Source organism: Mus caroli, chromosome 14 (assembly GCF_900094665.2).
Source record: "Mus caroli chromosome 14, CAROLI_EIJ_v1.1, whole genome shotgun sequence".
Classification (NCBI taxonomy): Eukaryota; Metazoa; Chordata; class Mammalia; order Rodentia; family Muridae; genus Mus; species Mus caroli.
The window spans coordinates 22,903,408-22,923,239 of NC_034583.1; the positions used below are offsets into that span (position 1 = coordinate 22,903,408).

The window sequence follows — 19,832 nt, forward strand, 5'->3', positions numbered from 1 at the left end:
CTCGAGTACTGAGACACACCTCCAGCTTTGTGCCTCTGATCCTCCTTTCCGGTCTGGCCTTCTGTCTCTCTGAACTTCTGGGCTGGCCCTCTCTACCCAGTCACAGATTACAGCCCATCTCACCTCCTACCATAACCCCAAAGAGACATTTGTGGTTCCTGCAGTGCCAGGGCCCTGGGGCAAAAGGAAACCCCTAAACACAAACACATTTGCATGAAGACCCAGGGTTCTGCCACTGCAGCCAACGGTGGCAGGAGCACCTGCTACCAACTTCCTGGGACATAAATGTCCCCACAGCCAGGTTGGTACCATTCAGTGTTTATTTAGACACACATAAAAGAACCTGTGGTTCAGACAGCTTGTGCTCTTCTTTTCTTTTGGTCATATATATATATACATACGTACATACATACACATATATATGTATATGTGTGTATATGTATATATATATACACACATATACATATGTTTTTTTTTTTAAAAAAAAGGTCAACACATCACCAGTCTCCTACATGCTTTCTATACTGAGCAATATATACAGCCTATTATATATATGTGCATATATATAATATATATTTCAATAACTACATTCAAGTAATGAAACACAGGATTTACAGTTTCCCTCTGATGGCAAAGGGAAGGCAAATTCACAAACAGTTCACAGAGGAAGTACTGTGAGCCCAGCCAGCAGGAGCCGGACTCTCCAAGGAGGAGGGGGTGGCAGCAGAAATCAGCCAGTCACCCACTATTCTCCACGGGCAATGCGGGTGCAAACCAGGGCGGACGGGCCTACTCTGCCAGGGCGTTTAAAGCAGGTCTGGGAGCTCAAATGTCCAGGTATTGCTCAAACTTGGGATTCACAAAGGAGAAGCCGTGGAAGGCTGCCTGGTCCATAGAGTCGATGAGGTTCTTGTCACTGAAGGAAAGCTGAGGCTTCTCATTGAGGAACTCCGGGTCGAAGTTGCTGTAGTCTGACGGGGATTTCTGTGGGCAAACGCAATGGCAGGTAAGCGTGACTGAAAGGGTGTCTCCAAGGTCTGCCTTCAAAGACATGGCAAGGCGCCCAGGCTTCTGGGGCCCTTGTCGGGGCAAGCCAGGGCAGTCAGCTCAGTTGGGAAAGAGGATGTCACTGGTAACCCAAGGACAGCGCCATCACAGGGGTGCTGCGCCTCAGAGGTGAGGATGGCAGGCAGGGAGCACCGCACGGGGAAGTTAGGACAGGGGATATCCTGGGACATCCTGCAGAGCAGGGCCAGTCAACTACCGCCTGTGGGCCTCAGATCTCCTGCTCTGCTCTTAATGGAGGTCTATAAGTTAAGAATAGCTTTTGCTATTTTTGGATAGTTGGTTTTAGTTTTGGTATTTTTGAAACAAAAGTCTCATTATGTAGCCCAGGCTGTCTACAAAATCATGATCCTCCTGCCTCAGCCTCCCAAACACTAGAACCGCTACGCACCACCACTTACAGCTCTAGCCTCTATGATTTTAAATGGTTGGGAGGAAAAAAAAAAGACTATCCAATGGTATATGAAAATGAAGTCAAATGCAAATAGCTGTGCCCACAAATCAAGTTTTATGACTACACAACCACACCCATCTGCAGAACAAGGAACACGGCTGCACTGAGCACAGGGCTGCAAAACGCAAGTATTTCTTCTCAGGATGTTTATAAGAAAAGTTCCTAATTCACTGCCCCTGAGGACTGGGTAAGATGGTAACAGGTTAGCACACCCTTCTCTCTTCTTACTGTACACCACAGTCCCAGAGACAACGGCGACTACTGTATCCGCAGTAAAACAGGCTCAGAGATATCAGCTCTCACTCTGGCCAGAGATTTGACAGGTAGAAGATCGGAATCTGGTTTTTGTTCTTGTTTTTTCTTTTTCAAGACAGTCTCATGCAACTGAGGCTGGCCCTGAACCCCTGCTCTTCCTGCCTCTACCTCCCAAGGGCTGGGATTACAGCTATGTCCTACCTACCATGTCTGGTTTTGGTCTTTCATTTTGACCTTTACTTGGGGAGGACGCTGACCTGCTGGGGGAGTACTCTGCCATGAGCTATAGGTACACCAGAGCCCCTGGGCCCACTTCCTGTGAGGCCCCACTCTTAGGCCTGAAAGCCCACTGTCCTGCTCAGCCCCCAGAGGCAAAGGCTGCTCACATGTCCACTGAGTGGAGGAATAACTGGGGAGCAAGAGCCATCCATATACTGCCCTTATAGCTGAGCCAGCTTGTCACCCTGGTCAGGGAGCCTCTGACTATGACTTCCATGGGGCGGGGGGCACAAATGTGGGGCAGGCCACAGAGACTGCCCAGTGGGAACAGTATGTCCCGGCAGAAGACAAGTGAGAGAAAAGGTAGCCAGGGAAGGAGCTATGACCACAAAAGGGACACTGTGCCCTAACTTCTTCTTTTTTTAAAGACAGGATCATGCTGGGAAGTGGGTTTGAGGTTAGGAAGCTCCTGTATCCCTCTGAGCATTAGGACTACAGTACACTGATGTACACACCCAGCAGGTTCCAGCTTCCCAGTGTCATGATCTACTTATCTCAGCCAGTGCCAGTGGCTGCTGCTGCTGCTGCTGAGGCTGCGATACAGATCAGCTCACTACCTGGGATACCCTCTCCCAGTCTGACAGCTGAGCCCTACTCCCATAAACCAGTTCTTCCAAAGCATCCTCACAGACCACTCTGCTCCCTGCATTTCTGGTTCCTACTGCTAGTCCCTCCCTCTGGGAAGCAGCCTGTAATGTGTGTCCTGTGACATCCCACACTGCTGCCTTCTATCAGAGTGTCACCAGTGTCTAGGCATCTGGTCTGGGCTCCTCGGGGTTTAGGACTTTTTCTCAGCCTGCCAAAGCCTAGCACTGTGCTCTGTTCCCAACAAGGACTCAGCGTGTCCACGATTTATGATTGATGAATAGACAGATGGAAGTAAAGCCTTAACTCTGGTGGCCAAAATACAGCTCTGGGAACACAAGGTTCTGAAGAACTTAATTACGAGGAATGGCTGCTAGCAGGCATGGCGGTGTGTGCCTGTAGGGGGGATAACAAGTCCAAGAGTTCTGAGCCAGTCTGAGAAATACAGCAAGGTCCTGTCTGTCTGTCTGTCTGTCTGAGACAAAATCTTGCTATATAGCCCTGGCTGACCTAGACTTACAATATCCTCTTACCTCAGCATCAGGTGCCTCGCTGCCAGCACTCCTGGGATTACAGGCACATGCCACTTGTGGTTGTTGCTTTGAAACAGGGTCCCCACTATGTAGCTGAGGACTCACTAGGCTGGCTTTGAACTTGTGGCTACTTTTCGGCTTCTGCCTCCCAAGTACTATGGGTTACTGGTGTGCTCCATCATGCCTGCACCCGTTTCTGTTTCTGCTGTTTTTATTTGGTGGTGCTGAGATTCAAACCTAGGGCCCTGTAGATGCTAGGCTAAGTGCTCTGCCTCCGAGCTATGTTCCCCAGCTCAAGACCCTAAATCTGCAGTTCCAAATGTCTCCTGAACGAGTGCCGGGCTGACATTATGAGGATGCAAGAGTGGAGGCTGTGGTACACAGCATGCCAGGAGGGGTCAGGAAGCAGGCTTGCTGGAAGGAAAGTGGGGCATGTGGGGATGCTGCAGGGCAAGGGGCAGAGCAAGGGAAGGCCAGGCCTGGAGCAGGGCGGGGTGACATACCACTTTGGGCTTAAAGGGCGGCTCCACCTTCCGCTTCTCCAGGAGGGACCAGTTGATAGTCTTGAAAAAGGGGTGAATCCTGATGTTTCCTGTTACTCCCAGCCTCTTGTCAGGGTCCCTCTCGAATAGCTGCAATCCACAGGGGTCTTGGTCAGGACTCATGGCCATGGGAAACCAGAGCTCTGCAAACCACTGGCAGCCCAGTGGCTCCAAGACTAGACAGGCTCAGCCCAGGGAACTCTGGGGCTGAGGGTACTGCTCTATGTTTTACTGATACTATCTGCCCAGGTGCTGAGTGTTAGGGGTTTCTATGTGCTTCTAGCAATTCTGAGACAGTGTGAAGATAAGGAGAGAGAGGTTAAGTGACCCACCCACAGTCACCAGCTAGTTACAGACAGAGCCAGGACTTGCCCTCAGGTCTGTCTGTCTCCTGACCTGAGTCCTTAGTCACCACACCCTGCCGATTCCAGGCAGGGGACTCAAAAGGACAGGGACATAGCAAGGCTTGGGATATGTCAGGCATGGAGCCTCAGGGAGCCCCTATTCCAGAGACAGGCCCTCCTGAAAGCCCCAAGGTATGCATCAGCCAGACTCACCTTCTCCATGATGTCCTTGGATTCCTTGGTGATCCAACGGGGATAGTGTGGTGTGTCCACCCGGATGGACTCGAAGAGCTCGTCCTCATCATCGCCGTGGAAGGGGGACTGGCCGATGAGCATTTCATACAGGAGGACCCCGAAAGACCACCAGTCCACGGAGAAGGAGTACTTCAGGCCCTGCAGGATCTGGGGCAACAGGGGTCAGAACAGGGGGCCAGCCTTCTACAGGGAGCCTTTCTGGCTCTACCCACTCAAAGCCAAACGCAGAGCTAAGAGAGAGACCTCTTACCTCAGGGGCGATGTAGTCAGGAGTGCCGCAGAATGTGCTGGCCCGGCCCTCCCCAAATATATTCTCTTTGCACATCCCAAAGTCAGCAATCTTGATGTGGCCGTCCCTGTCTAGCATCACATTGTCCAGCTTGAGGTCCCTGACGAGAGGACAGGACAGAACATCCCTGGGCACAAGTTCTAACCTCCCCTAGCGATGCTGCCACACGCTGGATTTTAGCCCTGCAAGTCCACACCTTTTTCTCAGAGCATGAGAGAACACAGAGGAGAAAGGGGGTCTGGGGGGGGGGGAGTAAGCAGGTGCCTTCTGGTAGCCACCCACTGTGCTAAATGTGACAAACAGCACCTTACTCCCTGAATTCCTGAGTGCAGTTCAGAGCAACGACGTCACTGTCCCTTGTAACCTAACTGGCTGGCAGATATATATACCACTGCCTTCTACCCAACTCAGGTCTGTCTGACTCAACAAGGGCAGGAACCATGTTGGTTTCCATCATTAGTCATTTGAGTAGATAACTTACAGGCACAGGAACAAGTAACAATATGTACAAACAGTATGAGGCTCATCTCTACCAACTTCAACCACCAGGCCGCCTTTAGCAACGCTAGGCACAGACAAGCAAGCAAAGTAGAATATGGACGGCATACCCACCTCTTTTTTTTTTTTTTGAGACAGGGTCTCTCCATAGCCTTGGCTGTACTGGAGCGCACTATGTAGACCAGGCTGGCCTCCAAAGAGACCTGCCTGCTTCTCCCTTTCAGAGTGCTGGGACTAAAGGCATGTGCCACCACGCTTGACTCTTGCCTACTTTTAAATTTATTTTTAGTTTTAATTTATAGATAGGTATGTGTGTCTGTGTGTGGGTAAGTGCACATGAGGGTAAGTGCCCACAGAGGCCAGAAGAGAGTGGCAGTTCCCTGGAGGTAGAGCTACAAGCAATTGTGAGCCACTGGACATGAATGTGAAGAACCCAATCCTGCAAACAGCAGGCGCTCTGGACTCCTAAGCCATCTCTCTAGCGCCCCACTCCCACCTCAGAAAACTGGAACACGGGGTCTCAATATGCAGCCCTGGCTGTCCTATGTAGCCCAGGCTAACCTCTAACTCAGAGATCTGTCTGCCTCGGCCTCCCAAGTGCTGGGATTACAGAGGTGTAAAGCCACAACTTGGCTCCACAGGGTAGTTTCTGCCTGATAGTTTAGTATCATCTCACATACCCAGATGCAGATATCCTATGACACAGAGTACAGCCTCAACCCTTCTGGTGAGTGTGTGGCATCCGCCATAGGGTGGAGCCTAAGGTACTGGATAAAGACTTAAGGAACCAGTGCCTAGTGGTGAAATCTCAGATTGCTCAGTTGGGGTCTTTGGAGTGAGAAAGATGAACATCACGTATGGAGGCACTGTACCTGCTCACGCTGCCCCCTTTCCAACAGCACTGAGTAAGGACAGTGAGTTTCCTGTCCCAGGAGCTGCACCAGCCTCAGCCGTGCTGGGCCTGTGGGTCAGGCTAAGCATCCGCCTTCCCAGAAGTCCCTCCCCATGGCCCCGGCACCAGCAATACCTGTAAATAATGCCTTTGCTGTGTAGAAACTGCAGTCCGCAGATGATCTCAGCTGCATAAAACCTGAACAAGAGATGCTATTCCAGGATTTTGCCCACCAGTCCCATCGACCCATCCCAGGACAGGAAACACTAAAAGTAACTCCATCAACACCAGGGCCCTAACCAAGCACATCTGTAAATCAGGGCTCATCTGTAAATCAGGTAAGTGGGGGCTGGAAGCCCAGGCAGTAAAGTTTGAACTGAAAGCTTAATAAGCCAATGCTCTGTTGTAGGAGAGATTTCTGTTGGTATAAATGTGCAAACACATGCCATTAATTTAGGCAAATGCTTGACAGCATTACTACTGTGGCCTAGGGGCCACACACCAGGGTCCAATGCTATGCAGGTCCATTCTGCTGTTCTGGCTGAGGCTGAAGAGAGGACAGGACCTAGAGTACGTGTCCTGGTCCCATAACCAGACCTTGTTGCCCACATGATGTCCCCAGTCTCCCCAGTGCTAGCTCTATCCTGACTCAAGCTTTTCTGGGGGGTAAGGATGGGGAGCAAAAGAATGAGAGCCAAAGCCCCTCTCCTCACATAGAGCCCTCACATACGTAGCCCGGTAGAGTTCGAAGCGGCCTTTGTCCTGAATGTGGAACATCAGATCCCCACCATTGAGAAACTCCATCACGAAGAACAGGTGCTCCTGGGTGGGGCAGGAAGTAAGCAGAGGTAAAGGGTAAGTAGGAGATACCCTAGCAAAAGACCATGGAGCCCAACTGGAAGCAGAGAGCACAGGACTTGGGCTGAGGGTGACAATTTGGGAGGAGTGACTAGAACAGACACAGTCCCCACTGCAGGGAGGATGACAGGGGAAAGTCAGGAACCTTGGTCTGGAAGGTACAGATGAGGTGGGTGAGGAAGGGATTCTCCCAGGCGAGCGCCAGCACCCGCTTCTCCACCATGGTACACTCTACATCGTCGTCAATCAGCACCACGTCCTTCTTCAGACACTTGACTGCAAAGTACTTGTCTTTGCCCTTCAGCTCTGCCAGCAGCACCTACCAATGGGAGGGATGCTGAGCAAAGGCCCTGGGGGTTATCAGCCTCCAGCCTTCGTGCTTAACAGGAAACCCCTGAGCCCTGGTCTTCAGGCCGCCCTCACCTTGCCAAAGCTGCCTTTGCCCAGTACTTTTTGGAAGGTGAAGTTCTCAAGGGTGCACCGGGTGCTCCCCTCCCAGATCTTGCCATAGGTCCCGTTGTTGTCTGCTAAGAGAGAGAGAGAGAGAGAGATTAAGGTCTCAGTCTACATGACTCCCTTTCCCAGGGAACAGGAGTGGGCTAGGCAAGGGGCCTTGGAGAGGAGAAAAAGAGCTGATTGGTAACAGGTGGTACCTCTTTCCAGGACTTACTAGACAGAGAGGACTCACTGGAGTCCCAAGGGTGGGCTGGGGAAGGAAGGGGCCTTGGAGAGAAAGAAGCTCAGGACCTTACCGCAGGTCTCACTACTGTCCTTTTCCTTTGCCCTGTTGGGGAATGATAGCTTTAAAGGGATATGTGACCCAGCTTCACCTAGGCTGTCACTCTCAGAGACTTCTGGCTTCTTCTCAAATCCCTGGTATATTCCGACAGACTCTGTTGTGTCCAGCCTCCGGGAAGATCTCTAGGGAAAGGACATAAGAATGGAAGACCATTGTCAGAACTCTCAGACGAAGAAGACCCCAACTGCAATATCCTCCTCAATTTCAATGGCGTCAGAGGGCAGAACCCGGGTCTCCCAGGTCTCATTCCTCCCTCCCACTGGCCCTGAGATCTGAAAGGCACAGATCATAGGCAGAAGTTTATTAAACTGAGCCATACCTTCCTAAGCGTTTAATAAATTATCTAGTATCATTTTTAAGAATTATTTTACATTTATGTGTGCATATGTGAACAGATACATGTGCACACATGCATATGGCACAGGACACCCATGAGACCAGAGGACAACTTGTTAGACTTGTTTCTCTCCTATTTTGTGTGTTCTATGGAGGGAACTCATGCTGTTAGGCTGTGTGGAAAAATGCTTTTACCCACTGAAACATCTTGCTGGCCACTAACTTCATATCTGGCTCTAGATTTTCACTCTAAAGTTTGTGTTATCCCTTAAGTTCCAATCACATATAAATATACACATACCATGAGAACCCCTTTCTCATACACCCAACACACTCCATATACTGTACATTCACACACTACCACACTTATGCATAGCATAGCGATTATTATGTACATACAATACACCCACTTCACATACTACATACCACCCCCTACATACCACACACTGCATACACACAACACTCACACTATGTAAACATACCATATACACTATGTACATATAGCATACATATGCATACAGTACACATTCTATATACCACACACACACCTAGCTACTATACTCTGGGAACACACACTACATACCAAATAAATATCACACATGCATACATATGTCACACACAACACTTACACTATACATATCATACATGGCACACACATTACATAGACCCAGTCCCTGTTCAAAATGTCCCAACATTCAACTCTGCAGTCCCTGCCTCCCCTCAGGTAACAGACTGCCTGAATGATAAAATTTCCAAAGATAACAAGGCCACCTCTCTCTGCTGCCTAAATTCATCAACTATCTTCCAGAAGTCACTCCCCAGGCATCCTGTGAACCCTGATACCTCTGTTCCCACTGCCCTATGTCCAGGTCCCTCCCACGGGCCTTGCCTACCTGGGTTACTTGGTTTAAGGCCTCAGCCAAGAGCTTTTGGTTGATACCACACAGGTTGGCCACCTTCTCCCGGCATTTGTGGTGCACATTCATGCCACAATCTGCAAGAGTCAGAGGAGGGTCCAGCCATGTTAGGTCTCAGAAATGAACAGGGATGGAGGAAGGGGAGGAGACAGGGGGACTTTTTGGCTTGTTGAGCTTCTGGAGATGAGGACATTTGAAACCATGATATTTAAATAAAAAAAGAAAATAGCTGGATGGATTAAGTCACACCTATAATCCCAGCAACTAGGAGGCTGAGGCAAGAGGACTGCTCTGAATTCAAGGCCAGCCTGGCTACTGTGTGATACCCTGTCAAAGAAAGAGATGGAAAGAGAGGGAGAGGTGTGGTGGTGCACACCTTTAATCCCAGCACTCCAGAGGCAGAGGCAGGCGAATTTCTGAGTTCGAGGCCAGCCTGGTCTACAAAGTGAGTCCCAGAACAGCCAGGGATACACAGAGAAACCCTGTCTCAAAAACAAAACAAAAACAAAAAAATAAATAAATAAATAAAGGGGGGGAGAGATATGGTGGGAGGAAGGGGAAGAAGGGAGGGAGAGAGGGAGAAGGATAAAGAAAGAGGGGAAAAAAGAGGGAGGATGGGAAGGAGAGAGAGGAGGGAAAGGGAGAGGGGGAAGAAGAGAAAGAGGAGGGGGAGAGAGAGAGAGAAAGAGAGCAAGGGAGAGGGAGAGAAAGGGAGAGGGAGAGAAAGGGGGAGGAAGAAGGAGGGGGGTAGCTAATTATAACCTCTTTAACATCTGGGACAAGTGAGAAAGGCAGCTTTCCTCAGGGCCTTCAGAGTCTCCTGACTCTGGTCAGGTTGGGCTGGGGGGGTTGGGTTGGGGAGGAAGGCAGGCCAGCAGGCAGGGCCGCTAGTGCACAGCAAGCCTTGGTAAAGCACTTCCAGTCACTTGCTCCTCAGTGATGTGAGCTGTGTACCGGTGTGTGTGTGTGTGTGTGTGTGTATGTGTAGGAGGGTCCCCCCCAAATGAAGAGTAGACAGATAAGGGTCCTCTGACTTAGTGTAAGAACTATCAGAGCCAGGCGTGGTGGCGCACGCCTTTAATCCCAGCACTCGGGAGGCAGAGGCAGGCGGATTTCTGAGTTTGAGGCCAGCCTGGTCTACAGAGTGAGTTCCAGGACAGCCAGGGCTACACAGAGAAACCCTGTCTTAAAACCAAACCAAACCAAAACAAAACAAAAAACCTATCAGGCATGGTGGTGGGTACTGGGGCTTAGGTCTAGAATCTGGGTAGCACACACCTTCACACTTTAATCCCTGCTTCACCAGTCCCCAGAGCAAACTGCCACAGTGGTCACAGAAGGTGGGGCTCATGTAGTTATAAACCTTGAATCGGTGAGGCATGTCGATGTTGAAGCGTTCTTTCTGGAACTGGAGGGGAAGCGTATCACAGGTAAGGGGTCACATGCCAGTTCTCCCAAACTGTGGGTTGTCAGATGCCTAACAGGGCTCCACCAAGGTCTGGGAAACTCAAAGGCCCAAGGAGCCCAGGCAAGAAGCAAGGAAAGGCAAAACAAAGTGAGAAAAGAGGGTGACCCTCACAGAGTCTAGGGTACCCATGGTCCTCCCCTCCCATCTGACAATCCCCAGACCCCCGCGCCCTGGGCCCAGCTCACGATGGTGTCCCGGCTATTGGTGGCAGTGCCAGTGCAGCGGCCGATAATCTTGTCAATGCATTTCTTGTGGATGGCAGCGTTGCATTCTTGAAGGGGCACAGGCCCAGGACGGAGCGGGGGAGGCACCAAGAGAGGCAGACTCTGAGCTGGCACTGCTTGCCAACTACAGCCCTCTGCACAAAGCCAGCCTTCTCACTAGCCGCCTACACCCTCACACTATATAGGCTTGGCCCGGGGCTTTATCCCACCCCACCCCTCCCGCTAGCCTTTCCAGAGCAGCCTGAAAAGCATGGGCAAGAGATGGGCCAATCAGCCAGGCTGTGGTGGCTCACGCCTTTAATCCCAGGACTTGGGAGGTAGAGACAGGTGGATTTCTGAGTTCAAGGCCAGCCTGGTCTACAGAGTGAGTTCCAGGACAGCCAGGACTACACAGAGAAACCCTGTCTCGAAAAACCAAAAATAAATAAATAAAATAAAAATAAAAAAAAAAGAGAGATGGGCCAATCTAAAGGGTTGTAAAAATTAGAGAAGGCTCAAGGCTCAAGGGTTCTCAGTAGTGAGGCATGTGTGCACGTGTGTGTGTGTGTGGGGGGGGGGGTGTAGAAGTGATGCTGTATAGGGGCAGGAAAGAGAGCACAGCACCTCTTTCAGGTCAGCAAACAGTTGCTGAGCTCTCTTTCACAGGTACACGTGCCACACCCCATACAAAGACACCTGTCCATCCACACAGAGCCTGCGTAGTGACTGACAGACTTCTTTTAAGGAACACTCACCACCTGATAGCTTACATGGCATCTAGTAGGTCTTCACACTTGAATCTGTTATCTATCGTGTACGGGCAAGGAAGCAGAGGCACCTGCCCAGTGCTGAGAAATGTGACCAAGGCTGCAGAGGCGCAGAGCAGCCTGGGCTTGCTCACTGTGAAAGGCGTGCTCACGCTCACACCTATGCATCACACACTCGCATCCATGACAAGCACACGAAGGCAGGGGAGGGTTAGTGAACAGCTCACACCCACCCCGGGGTGGCGATCTTGTGTGTGTCTGTGCCTAGTCTGTGGCTGGTCTACAACAGCCAATTGGGGGTAACTACCTGACAACCTGCACAGAGTTGGGAAGGAACGCACAGAACTGGCTCTGACCAGCTGCAACAAGCCAGTCTGGCACTAACTGACTTGAGCACACATATTCATGGACACTGGGCTCTGGTCCAGACTTGCTCTCCAGACCCAGGGACACAAACAGTGGCAGGCGTCAGCACACACCGGTGCACACAGCAAACAGGGAAGACTTACGCCTGCATTTGTAGCCTTGCTTGTTGAGGCCCCTGAAAGGCAAAGCCCCAGCAGAATGAGTGAGGATGCTCCAGTTCAGTCCCTCCCTCCCTGCGCCACCTGCAGCAGGGCTCACCAGCTCTCACCAGACAAACTCTTTGCACACAGAACAGAAGGTGGGCTGCCCGAAGAAGGTGGCGATAAACTCGTGGTTCTTGATGTAGTGGATCTTGGCCTGTTTAATGGCTCCACGGCGGTTCATGGTTGGAAACTTTGCCTCCTCCTCACTACGCATGGACTGTTTGCAATCTATGAGCCATACAGTGAAGTCAGCCCCAAGTCCATTAAGGTCAGCATCCCCTTCAGGCCCTCCCAAGATGGTCCCAACATAGCCCCATGGGAGTTGTTTCCAGCTCTGCCTCTGACCTGGCAAAAGAGCTTGCCCCTGCCCAGGTGGGGGTCTTACCCCCATCCTCCAGGAAATACTGCACACACATCAGCACCTTGGCCTGAGGCTGCAGATCCAGCTGCAGGGGTGGGAGGGGGATGTCAAATCAGTGAGGGCCAGCCTGGCCCAGGTGAGACTCAGAACCTGCCCCATTGGTCTCCCTCAAGGCCAAGGGGGGGGCCCTAGAGCCTGTTCAGACTCCAGCCTGTCCAGAGTGGGCAGGGCCCCGCCCAAGCCCCGCCCCACTTTGCACCCAGGGTATTATTACATTTGGGGAAGTGAAAGGATCCAGCCCACACCCTGCTAGGTCACATGGTCCAGGAGCAGTGTACAGGGGAACTCCCCCCTCCCCATCTGCACATGCAGACACCACACCACTACACCTGACAGACACAGAACACTGTGCTCACAGAGACAGGTCCTTCACTACAGTCTCGAGAGGGAAAGGCCTAAGCCTCTATCAGGACCTAGACCCAGTGATATTTCCTCAGGGAGAGCACTGGCCAGGAGGCTCCCGTGCCCCTGCCTAACTGGCTAAGAGTTGGAGCAGTCCTATGTGGTCCCCTCTTCTATCTCGGCTCCTTCACTCCTCATTAAGGCTGACCAGTGCTTCCAATGGTCACTGCGTCTTTTTAGAAAGGCATTTTGGCTTCAAAAGACCACAGGACTGTATTGGCTCTGGCATTCTGCTGCCAACAAGAACACTACCACAGATGCACCTGGCCCCAGGCATGTGCCGCCAAGAATATCACCACAGATGCACGTGGTCCCAGGCATGTGCAGTCCTAGTTTCTGCAGGTGAGTGGGCAGACTGCCAGCTTCCTTCTCTTACCTCTTTTCTGCTAAATAACATGATGTTCGGTCCATGTCTGGCTAGACCTGTAATATCCTCAACACGCTCCCCCAAATAGGAACAACAGGGGCCTCTAAGAGGGAAGGAGCCTGGGGCTGGGGTAGGAGCACAGCACTTTAGGATGCATACCCTGCCTTTTCAACATTAATCGGTGGAGAGAGTTAGCTGCAATAGTCAGATAACTTCCTTCGGGACTGACGAGGTATCAGACTGTGGTGTCTCCATACTTTGTGGTGCTGGAGAGATACTAGACAAACTATCACTGAGCTGCATCCCCAACTCTAACTTTACATTTTTAAAATTTGAGGCAGAATCTCATTAAGTTACCCAGCAGGTCCTGAACTTGTAACCTTGCTGCTTGAGAGTCCCAAGGACACAGGATTAGAAACCCAGGGCACCACAATTGGCTGGCAATAAGCACTGAGCATTGATGCTCATTTTATCTGATGGGTTCCTTGGAGTAGATATTTTTACTCCTTCTTATGGATGTAGAAAGAGAGCTCAGAGGGGCCAAGGACCTGGTAAAGCAGTCCGGGATTCAAGCTCAGTCACAGCAGCTACAGAGTTGGGCTCACTCACTCGCCAAGTCCCAGCCCACTAGCACACAAGCACATGCAAGACCATGCTCACAGGCCTCTCACCCAGAACTCAGCCTTGCCGTTGTTCTTCTTGCAGCGCTCAGCCAGTACTGACACTCCCACCGTGACCTCAGACACGGGGTCTTCAGCTGCCCGCATCAGCACAATCTGGATAACACGGCCTTCATAGATGTGGGCGTCGAACGTTGTCTTCCACTCAGGATACATGGTGGGCTTCTTCTGTACCAGTGTCTTCCCTCGCTCTGCGACAGGGCCGGACAGAAAAGTCAGACTGGGACTAGTCCCTGCTTCCCTGGACCTCCTTATCCCTCAGTGCCACACAGTCTTCTTTCTCTCCAGCCCCAAGGATGTGCTACGGCTCTCCAGCAGCCTCTAGTGCCTTTCGGGCACTCTGGCAGGTCCCACCTAAGTCCTTTGGCCTTGCTGTTCCCGTTCCTATAACGTCCCTGCTCCAGCTCCAGTACAACTTCCCTTTCTGTCTGCATTCACCCAGTGATCACATGGAAGAGCTGCCACAGGTTAGCCACGACCTGATGACAAGGAACATGGCCAAGTCAAGTCCCAGACAGAGACATGAACCCCTGCACTCCTCAGGTAGCCACTAAGTAACAGCTGTGATGGGATGGAAGAGGACAAAGACAGTGGCTCTGAACCTTCCAGCCATCAAGTGGCCTGACCCTAAGATTGAGAGAAGACTTCCTGGAGGAGTGGGCAGCTTAGTCAGAACCTAACAGGTGTGTAGGCAGAAGTCATCAGGTGAGAAGACAGCAAAGGGTTCCTCCTCCAGGAAGCAACCCTGACCCTAGGCTGGGACAGGGTCTTCTCTAGGCTCCCTAGGACTCATCTCCTGTGACCTGCCCAGTCCTTCTAGGGGTGAGGAGAAGGCCGAGTCAGTCCTGGAGCACTACAATAGCCTTAGTGTCCAGCACAGGGCCAGGCCCAGGCAGACATGGAAATCACAGTAGGGTGAAACTCAAGATGTGGGAGGTTCAATGTAACCCCTGTGGAGTGTCAGGAACTGGGTGCTTCTGTCTTCCTGCATCCTCAGCTGGGTCGTTCAGGAAGGCAAGAAGGATCTAGAGAAGAAGGGAAGCCTCCCTTCACCCCCATGCCCCTCTAGGGACCCTTCCAACCCTACCTGTGCTGAGTGCCTCCTTCATCTTCACAGCACAGAAAGGCTGGCTTGCTTCGTCCTCAACTTGCAGGGAGCCCAGCTCATAGGAATTGAAGGAGATGCGCAGGAAGGGTGCCATGATGGAGCCTGGAGTGAGATTGTACAGTGAGCATGAAGCCAAGGCAATAGAGCAACATGGTAGCTGCTTTTCTGTCAGTCTACCAGGCCAGGCCACTGTCCCCATTCCTGAATGGGGCCCTGGAAGCATTTGAGCCTGTGATCCTTAGGCAATTACAGAACAGCTGTACATGCCAGGGACCTCGAATGTGTTGGGCTTTGCACTCAGTGTTAGCAGCTGCCCTCTCGTCTCACTAGGCTCATGAAGCACCTCTTGAATCTTTGTTGATTTTGCTGATACACACCCAGGCAGAGAGGCACGGCCAAACTGAGTCCTGTTTTATCAGCTAAAGGTCCCCATCCTGTAGATGGGGAAACTGAGGCTCAGACGGAGCCAGAACTGAAAGCTAGAGTTATATAACTCTGCCCCAACTTGTCAACATACCCACACTTCTGACCAAGAGCCCCTCAGGGTCACATGCCTCCTGCCTCTTTAGATTTCCTGCCCTTTCAAACTGAGAATGGAAGCAGTGGTTAACGCAGGGAGAGAGAGGATGTGAGAAGGTGATGCAGTTTCTTATTCTTCTCTAAATATAAAAGTATTTTAATGTTGAGTGTAATATACAAAGCTGGATTCAGGGCACCCTCACAAACACACACACACACACACACCCCACAGCTGCTGTCCACCACCCTCACCACCACCACCACCACCAATAAAACAGCCATCCAGTCTGAAGCAGCTCCCTCCAGCTCCTCAGCAGGGCAACCAGAACAGCAGCCAGGTCTGCCTGGAGCTTCCAGTCCAGATGAGCTCACAGGAAACACTGACTTCAGCCTGCGGTCCAGCCCAGAGTGTCCAGCCAGAGCTCAGGGCCCACACCAGACCAGAGCAGACAAACTAGAGAGGCCGGTCCCACTGACTCCTACCCTGGTCTGGCTCGGACTCAGTAAAAGTGAGAGCAGGTAGGTGTGTGAGGCTGGCCTGTGCCCACATCTCAGGCCTGAAACCAGCAGGTGAGCCAATGCTGACCACCAGCCCAGTGCCCACGACAATCTGCAGGGTACAAAAGGAGAAGCTGTGGGCTCCTCCTGGCCTGGAGCCTGTGTGGTGCTGGGCACGGGGGCAACACATCTGCAAGAATAAGACTGTCCTGTTTGCTCTCTGTGGCTGTGAGAAACCCCATGAACAGACCATGATGAGGGAACGGATTTATTTCATCTCGTAGCTTACAGGAACCCGGTTGCAGGACCTGACCAGAGACCGAGTTGCTTACTGGCTTATTTTGCAGCTGCCGGCGTCCTCTCTTACACCTCCCCGGACTACCTGCCCAGGAGTGGCACTGTCCACAGTGTCTACGGTGAATGGAGCCCCCCACACCAATCAAGAAAATGCCCTACAGACTTGCCTATAGAAGACATTTTCTCAATTGAGAGTCTCTCTTCTCAGATGACTCCAGATTGTGTTAAGTTCACAAAAACCCCTAACCAACACAAGGATTCATCTGGTCACGGAAGTGTGTGTACAGTGAGGTGAGGGTGTGTGGGTACGTGCCATGATAAGAGGCCAGTAAATGGTAGGATGAGACCTGGCATTGGAAACTGCAGGAGGCTTGGACAGATGTTCCAAATGTCCAAGGGAAAAAGACATCTTGGACCTCCTACTGACCTCAGAGTCCAAGGCATCAAGGGCCTCAGAGAGGGCTTCCAGGGTCTGAAGGACTAAGCAGAGCGCCCCCTGCCCCCCACAGTACACACTTGCCATGAGCCTGTGTCCAGATATCAAAGGCCAAATCACAACGGGCATAGCTCTGCCTCTGCCTCTCAATGAGATAAGATAGGTAGTGAGCAGCTTCTAGTACCTCACAGGGTAAAGTTGAACAGGCAGAGAAAAAGTAGATAGGACCTAGGCTCCTCCTCAGAGACAAGAAAGAAGAGCCATCCAGGTGGCAAAATGGTAAGGCAGGACACAGGTCCTTGGCACCACTGCTGTCTTGGCTATGTAGCTTTGCAGGCCTCCTGGGCTCTAAGTCTCTGAAGCCTCATATTCCAGATGAGGACGTGTCCCTGGTCTCTAGGCTGTCATGCTAATGAGAAGCCCAAAAGGGTAAGGGCCAACCAACATCAACCTGACAAGCCTAGGATGTACCCGCTGGCTAATGTCATTCCCATGCCCTACATACAATATAACCCTCTCTGAGTCCACTCATCCCTCACTGTGCCTCTTCTACCTGCCCACCAGTCAGGGAGAGCTGGGAAACTGTCCCCGATTCTGAGACAGGAAAATCATGTCTGCAGGAACGTGTGGCAACTCATCCTGGCCTGGAAGGCACTCCACCCCGTGGTCAGCCTCTCTCCACAGCGCCCCCTGGTGTCGAGTTCAGTCTGCCTGCAGGCCCATGGCTTTCCTTGCTCTTTGCTTCCCCTGGGCTCAGAGAGTTGTGTGGAAGAGACAGGGGTCAGAGCAGCCACAGGAGTGTGATGCAGGGCTCAGGACCTGACCCATTGGCTGCCCCTGAAGCTCACACTCATAGCAGCTTACTGTTACAAACCACTGGAGGGAAAACCACAACCACAACAGGTCTGGGCCCCAGCCCTAAACCTGCAGCCAGGCCACAGTGCTACCAGCACAGGGGAGCCATGGTCTTTGTGGGCTGCCATGGGACTACCCAACAGTTTGTTCAGGGGTCAAATCACTTTGCCCCACATTCCTGGGACAAAAATGAGGGCAAAGGCCCTGCTAATACCCATGTGGCTCTCCTCTGGAGTACTCGGACCCCAGAAAGGAAACAAGACACATGAGCTAGCTAACATCTGCGTCCATCTCAGTGTGACCCTGAGAGAGGCTCTGGGCAAGTGTCCATCTGCACAGTGAAGTCAGGCTGCCCCACAACCTTGCTGTGCCTGAGCAGCTGTGAAAAGCACAAACGCAAGGTGTGTTCTCCATTTATAAACCCCATGCAAATAGGCCCAGGTCCACAGGCCCCAAAGGAAGAACAACGGCTCAGCCCCAGGCTTTGCTGGCCCAGAGGATAAGCAGGAGATATCCTCTCAGCACTCCACAGGGAGCACTGTTGGGGGCTCTCAGTCTCTCTGTCCTGTTCCTCCAATCTGTCTATGAGGAAGAGAGTCAAACAGAAGCTGTCAATCTGAGCTCACACACTTCTGAGAAAGACTGTCCTGTCCAAGATGTCAACACACTGCATAGCCTTGTAATTATATTAGCTCACTTTGTCCCAGTGTAGCCCCGGGAAGTGTTTTCTGGATGAAGAAATCAAGGTTCAAAGACAGTAAGTGACTTAAGGTCACACAACTTGTAAGTATGAGTAAGTGGTGGAAAGATTTGAAGGTGGGCCTGTTTTATGCTAAGGAAAGATGAAGAGAGGCGAGGGCAGAAAGGGAGACAAATATGGCAGGAACCACACAAACACTTATGAGGACAGAAAAGCAAGGTAAGAATGCAAAGCCCTGAGCTTGACCAGTCTATTCACCTATAGTCACCCTTAGTCCTGGGCAAGGCCGAGACCTGCCCTAAAGGGCACCACTCTCCTTTTACACAGCATGGTGGCACCGAGCCCTGAACTGTCTTTCCTCCATTTTTGAAGACCTGGGAAACTGGTCCAGATCCCTATCCTTGCCAGAGACCAGAAGCCTTGAGGCGAGGAAGGCAATGGCCAAGCCACAGCAGGCAGGTCACCTCCAGAACAAACAGAAACCTGTGTCCAGCCAGCCCAAGGCTCTGAGAGAGACGAGCCTCAAGGCTAGTAGGGAGGCACTGTTGCCATTCACAGTGGGTGGCTGCGAGTGTGGTGAGAAAGAGCAGAGAGGGATGCGTCCATCTCTTTACCGCACAGAGGGGAAACTGAGGGCAAAGTTCACATGAAAGGTCCCAACTCTGACAGGGTTTCCTCTACCCTGGCAAGATTCTGCCTTGCAGGCCACAGGGTCATACCCATTGCACAGAGAGAACAGCTTGGGCTGAGGATGGTGAAGAGGGGCCTAGATCAGACCTCTATGGCAAAGTGGGATCGTCTGACTTCTTCCACGGAGCCCTGGTCTTTCCTCACACAGCCCTCTACTACCCACACCTGCCTAACCTCAGACTGGCACCCACTGCCTGCCATGGAAAGTTTCATCTACTGCCAAAACTAGATGCAGATGTTGGCAAAATGGTGCCCTCCTGGGGCTGCTGCCCTACCTGGTGTGTAGGTCTGGGAGGGCAGAAGGAAGGAGAGAAGAACCAATGTAGGGCTGTCATGAGACAGGGGGAAGTGATATGCTCGCAGGTGGGTGAAAGCTGGCTCCACAGCTGTAAAGAACAAGGGGAGGTATGAAGAGCAACCAGGCGGGTCCTGTGAACAGGCAGGACATGACTGGCTGGGAGGCTGACCTCCATGACAGAATTTCCTGACAGAACCAAGTCAAGGAGACTGTGGGCTTCCACAACTCAGGAGCTAGGCCTAGCAGGAACTGCAGGGAAGGGGGAGAGAAAGCCTATACTAGAGCCCATGGTCTCAAGTCATAGCCAGGTCCCAGCACAGGAACGTCTCTGTGGGACTGGCCTCACGTCCTTGCTGGGGCTCCTCCTTCCACCCCTCCCTCTCTCCACAGGACCAGCACCCACCCATGCCCTCTCCTCCCCCACTCTTCAACACTATTCTCCCAGCCCAGGATGCTCTCCCAGCCGGGCCTCTGCCCACAGCATGGCACCTTCTCAGCTATCAGTGTTCTCAGAAGCAAGAGGCCTCAGTCTAGCATTTAAGGCTCCCCACACCCTGGCCCCATCCTGTTCTCCATCTCAAATGCCTCTGGCTGCTTGGCACCTCACTTGCCAGCCCCTGTGAACCTGGACATGTCCCCTTAGTCATAATGGC

General features: G+C 51.9%; 1 protein-coding gene across 3 annotated transcripts in view; it reads right to left on the minus strand.

Moving 5' to 3' along the window:
* Positions 1–302: 302 nt before the first annotated feature.
* The window catches only part of Prkcd (protein kinase C delta), a 30,422-nt gene continuing 10,892 nt past the window's right edge, over positions 303–19,832 (minus strand). Inside the window, exons 2-18 of one of the 3 annotated variants that reach the window (XM_021181613.1) lie at positions 14,866–14,988; positions 13,770–13,969; positions 12,294–12,354; positions 11,974–12,136; positions 11,849–11,880; positions 10,555–10,640; positions 10,180–10,309; positions 8,878–8,978; positions 7,680–7,770; positions 7,273–7,373; positions 6,995–7,168; positions 6,722–6,813; positions 6,127–6,189; positions 4,563–4,701; positions 4,271–4,459; positions 3,675–3,803; positions 303–984 (exon numbers count right to left, since the gene is read on the minus strand). In XM_021181613.1, coding sequence (XP_021037272.1) covers positions 826–984; positions 3,675–3,803; positions 4,271–4,459; positions 4,563–4,701; positions 6,127–6,189; positions 6,722–6,813; positions 6,995–7,168; positions 7,273–7,373; positions 7,680–7,770; positions 8,878–8,978; positions 10,180–10,309; positions 10,555–10,640; positions 11,849–11,880; positions 11,974–12,136; positions 12,294–12,354; positions 13,770–13,969; positions 14,866–14,980 — 2,025 coding nt within the window. In that variant the 5' untranslated portion in view covers positions 14,981–14,988 and the 3' untranslated portion in view covers positions 303–825. Of the gene's footprint in view, positions 985–3,674; positions 3,804–4,270; positions 4,460–4,562; positions 4,702–6,126; positions 6,190–6,721; positions 6,814–6,994; positions 7,169–7,272; positions 7,377–7,601; positions 7,771–8,877; positions 8,979–10,179; positions 10,310–10,554; positions 10,641–11,848; positions 11,881–11,973; positions 12,137–12,293; positions 12,355–13,769; positions 13,970–14,865; positions 14,989–19,832 lie in introns of all 3 variants that reach the window. The other 2 variants (XM_021181612.2, XM_021181611.2) reach the window with 2 other exon arrangements.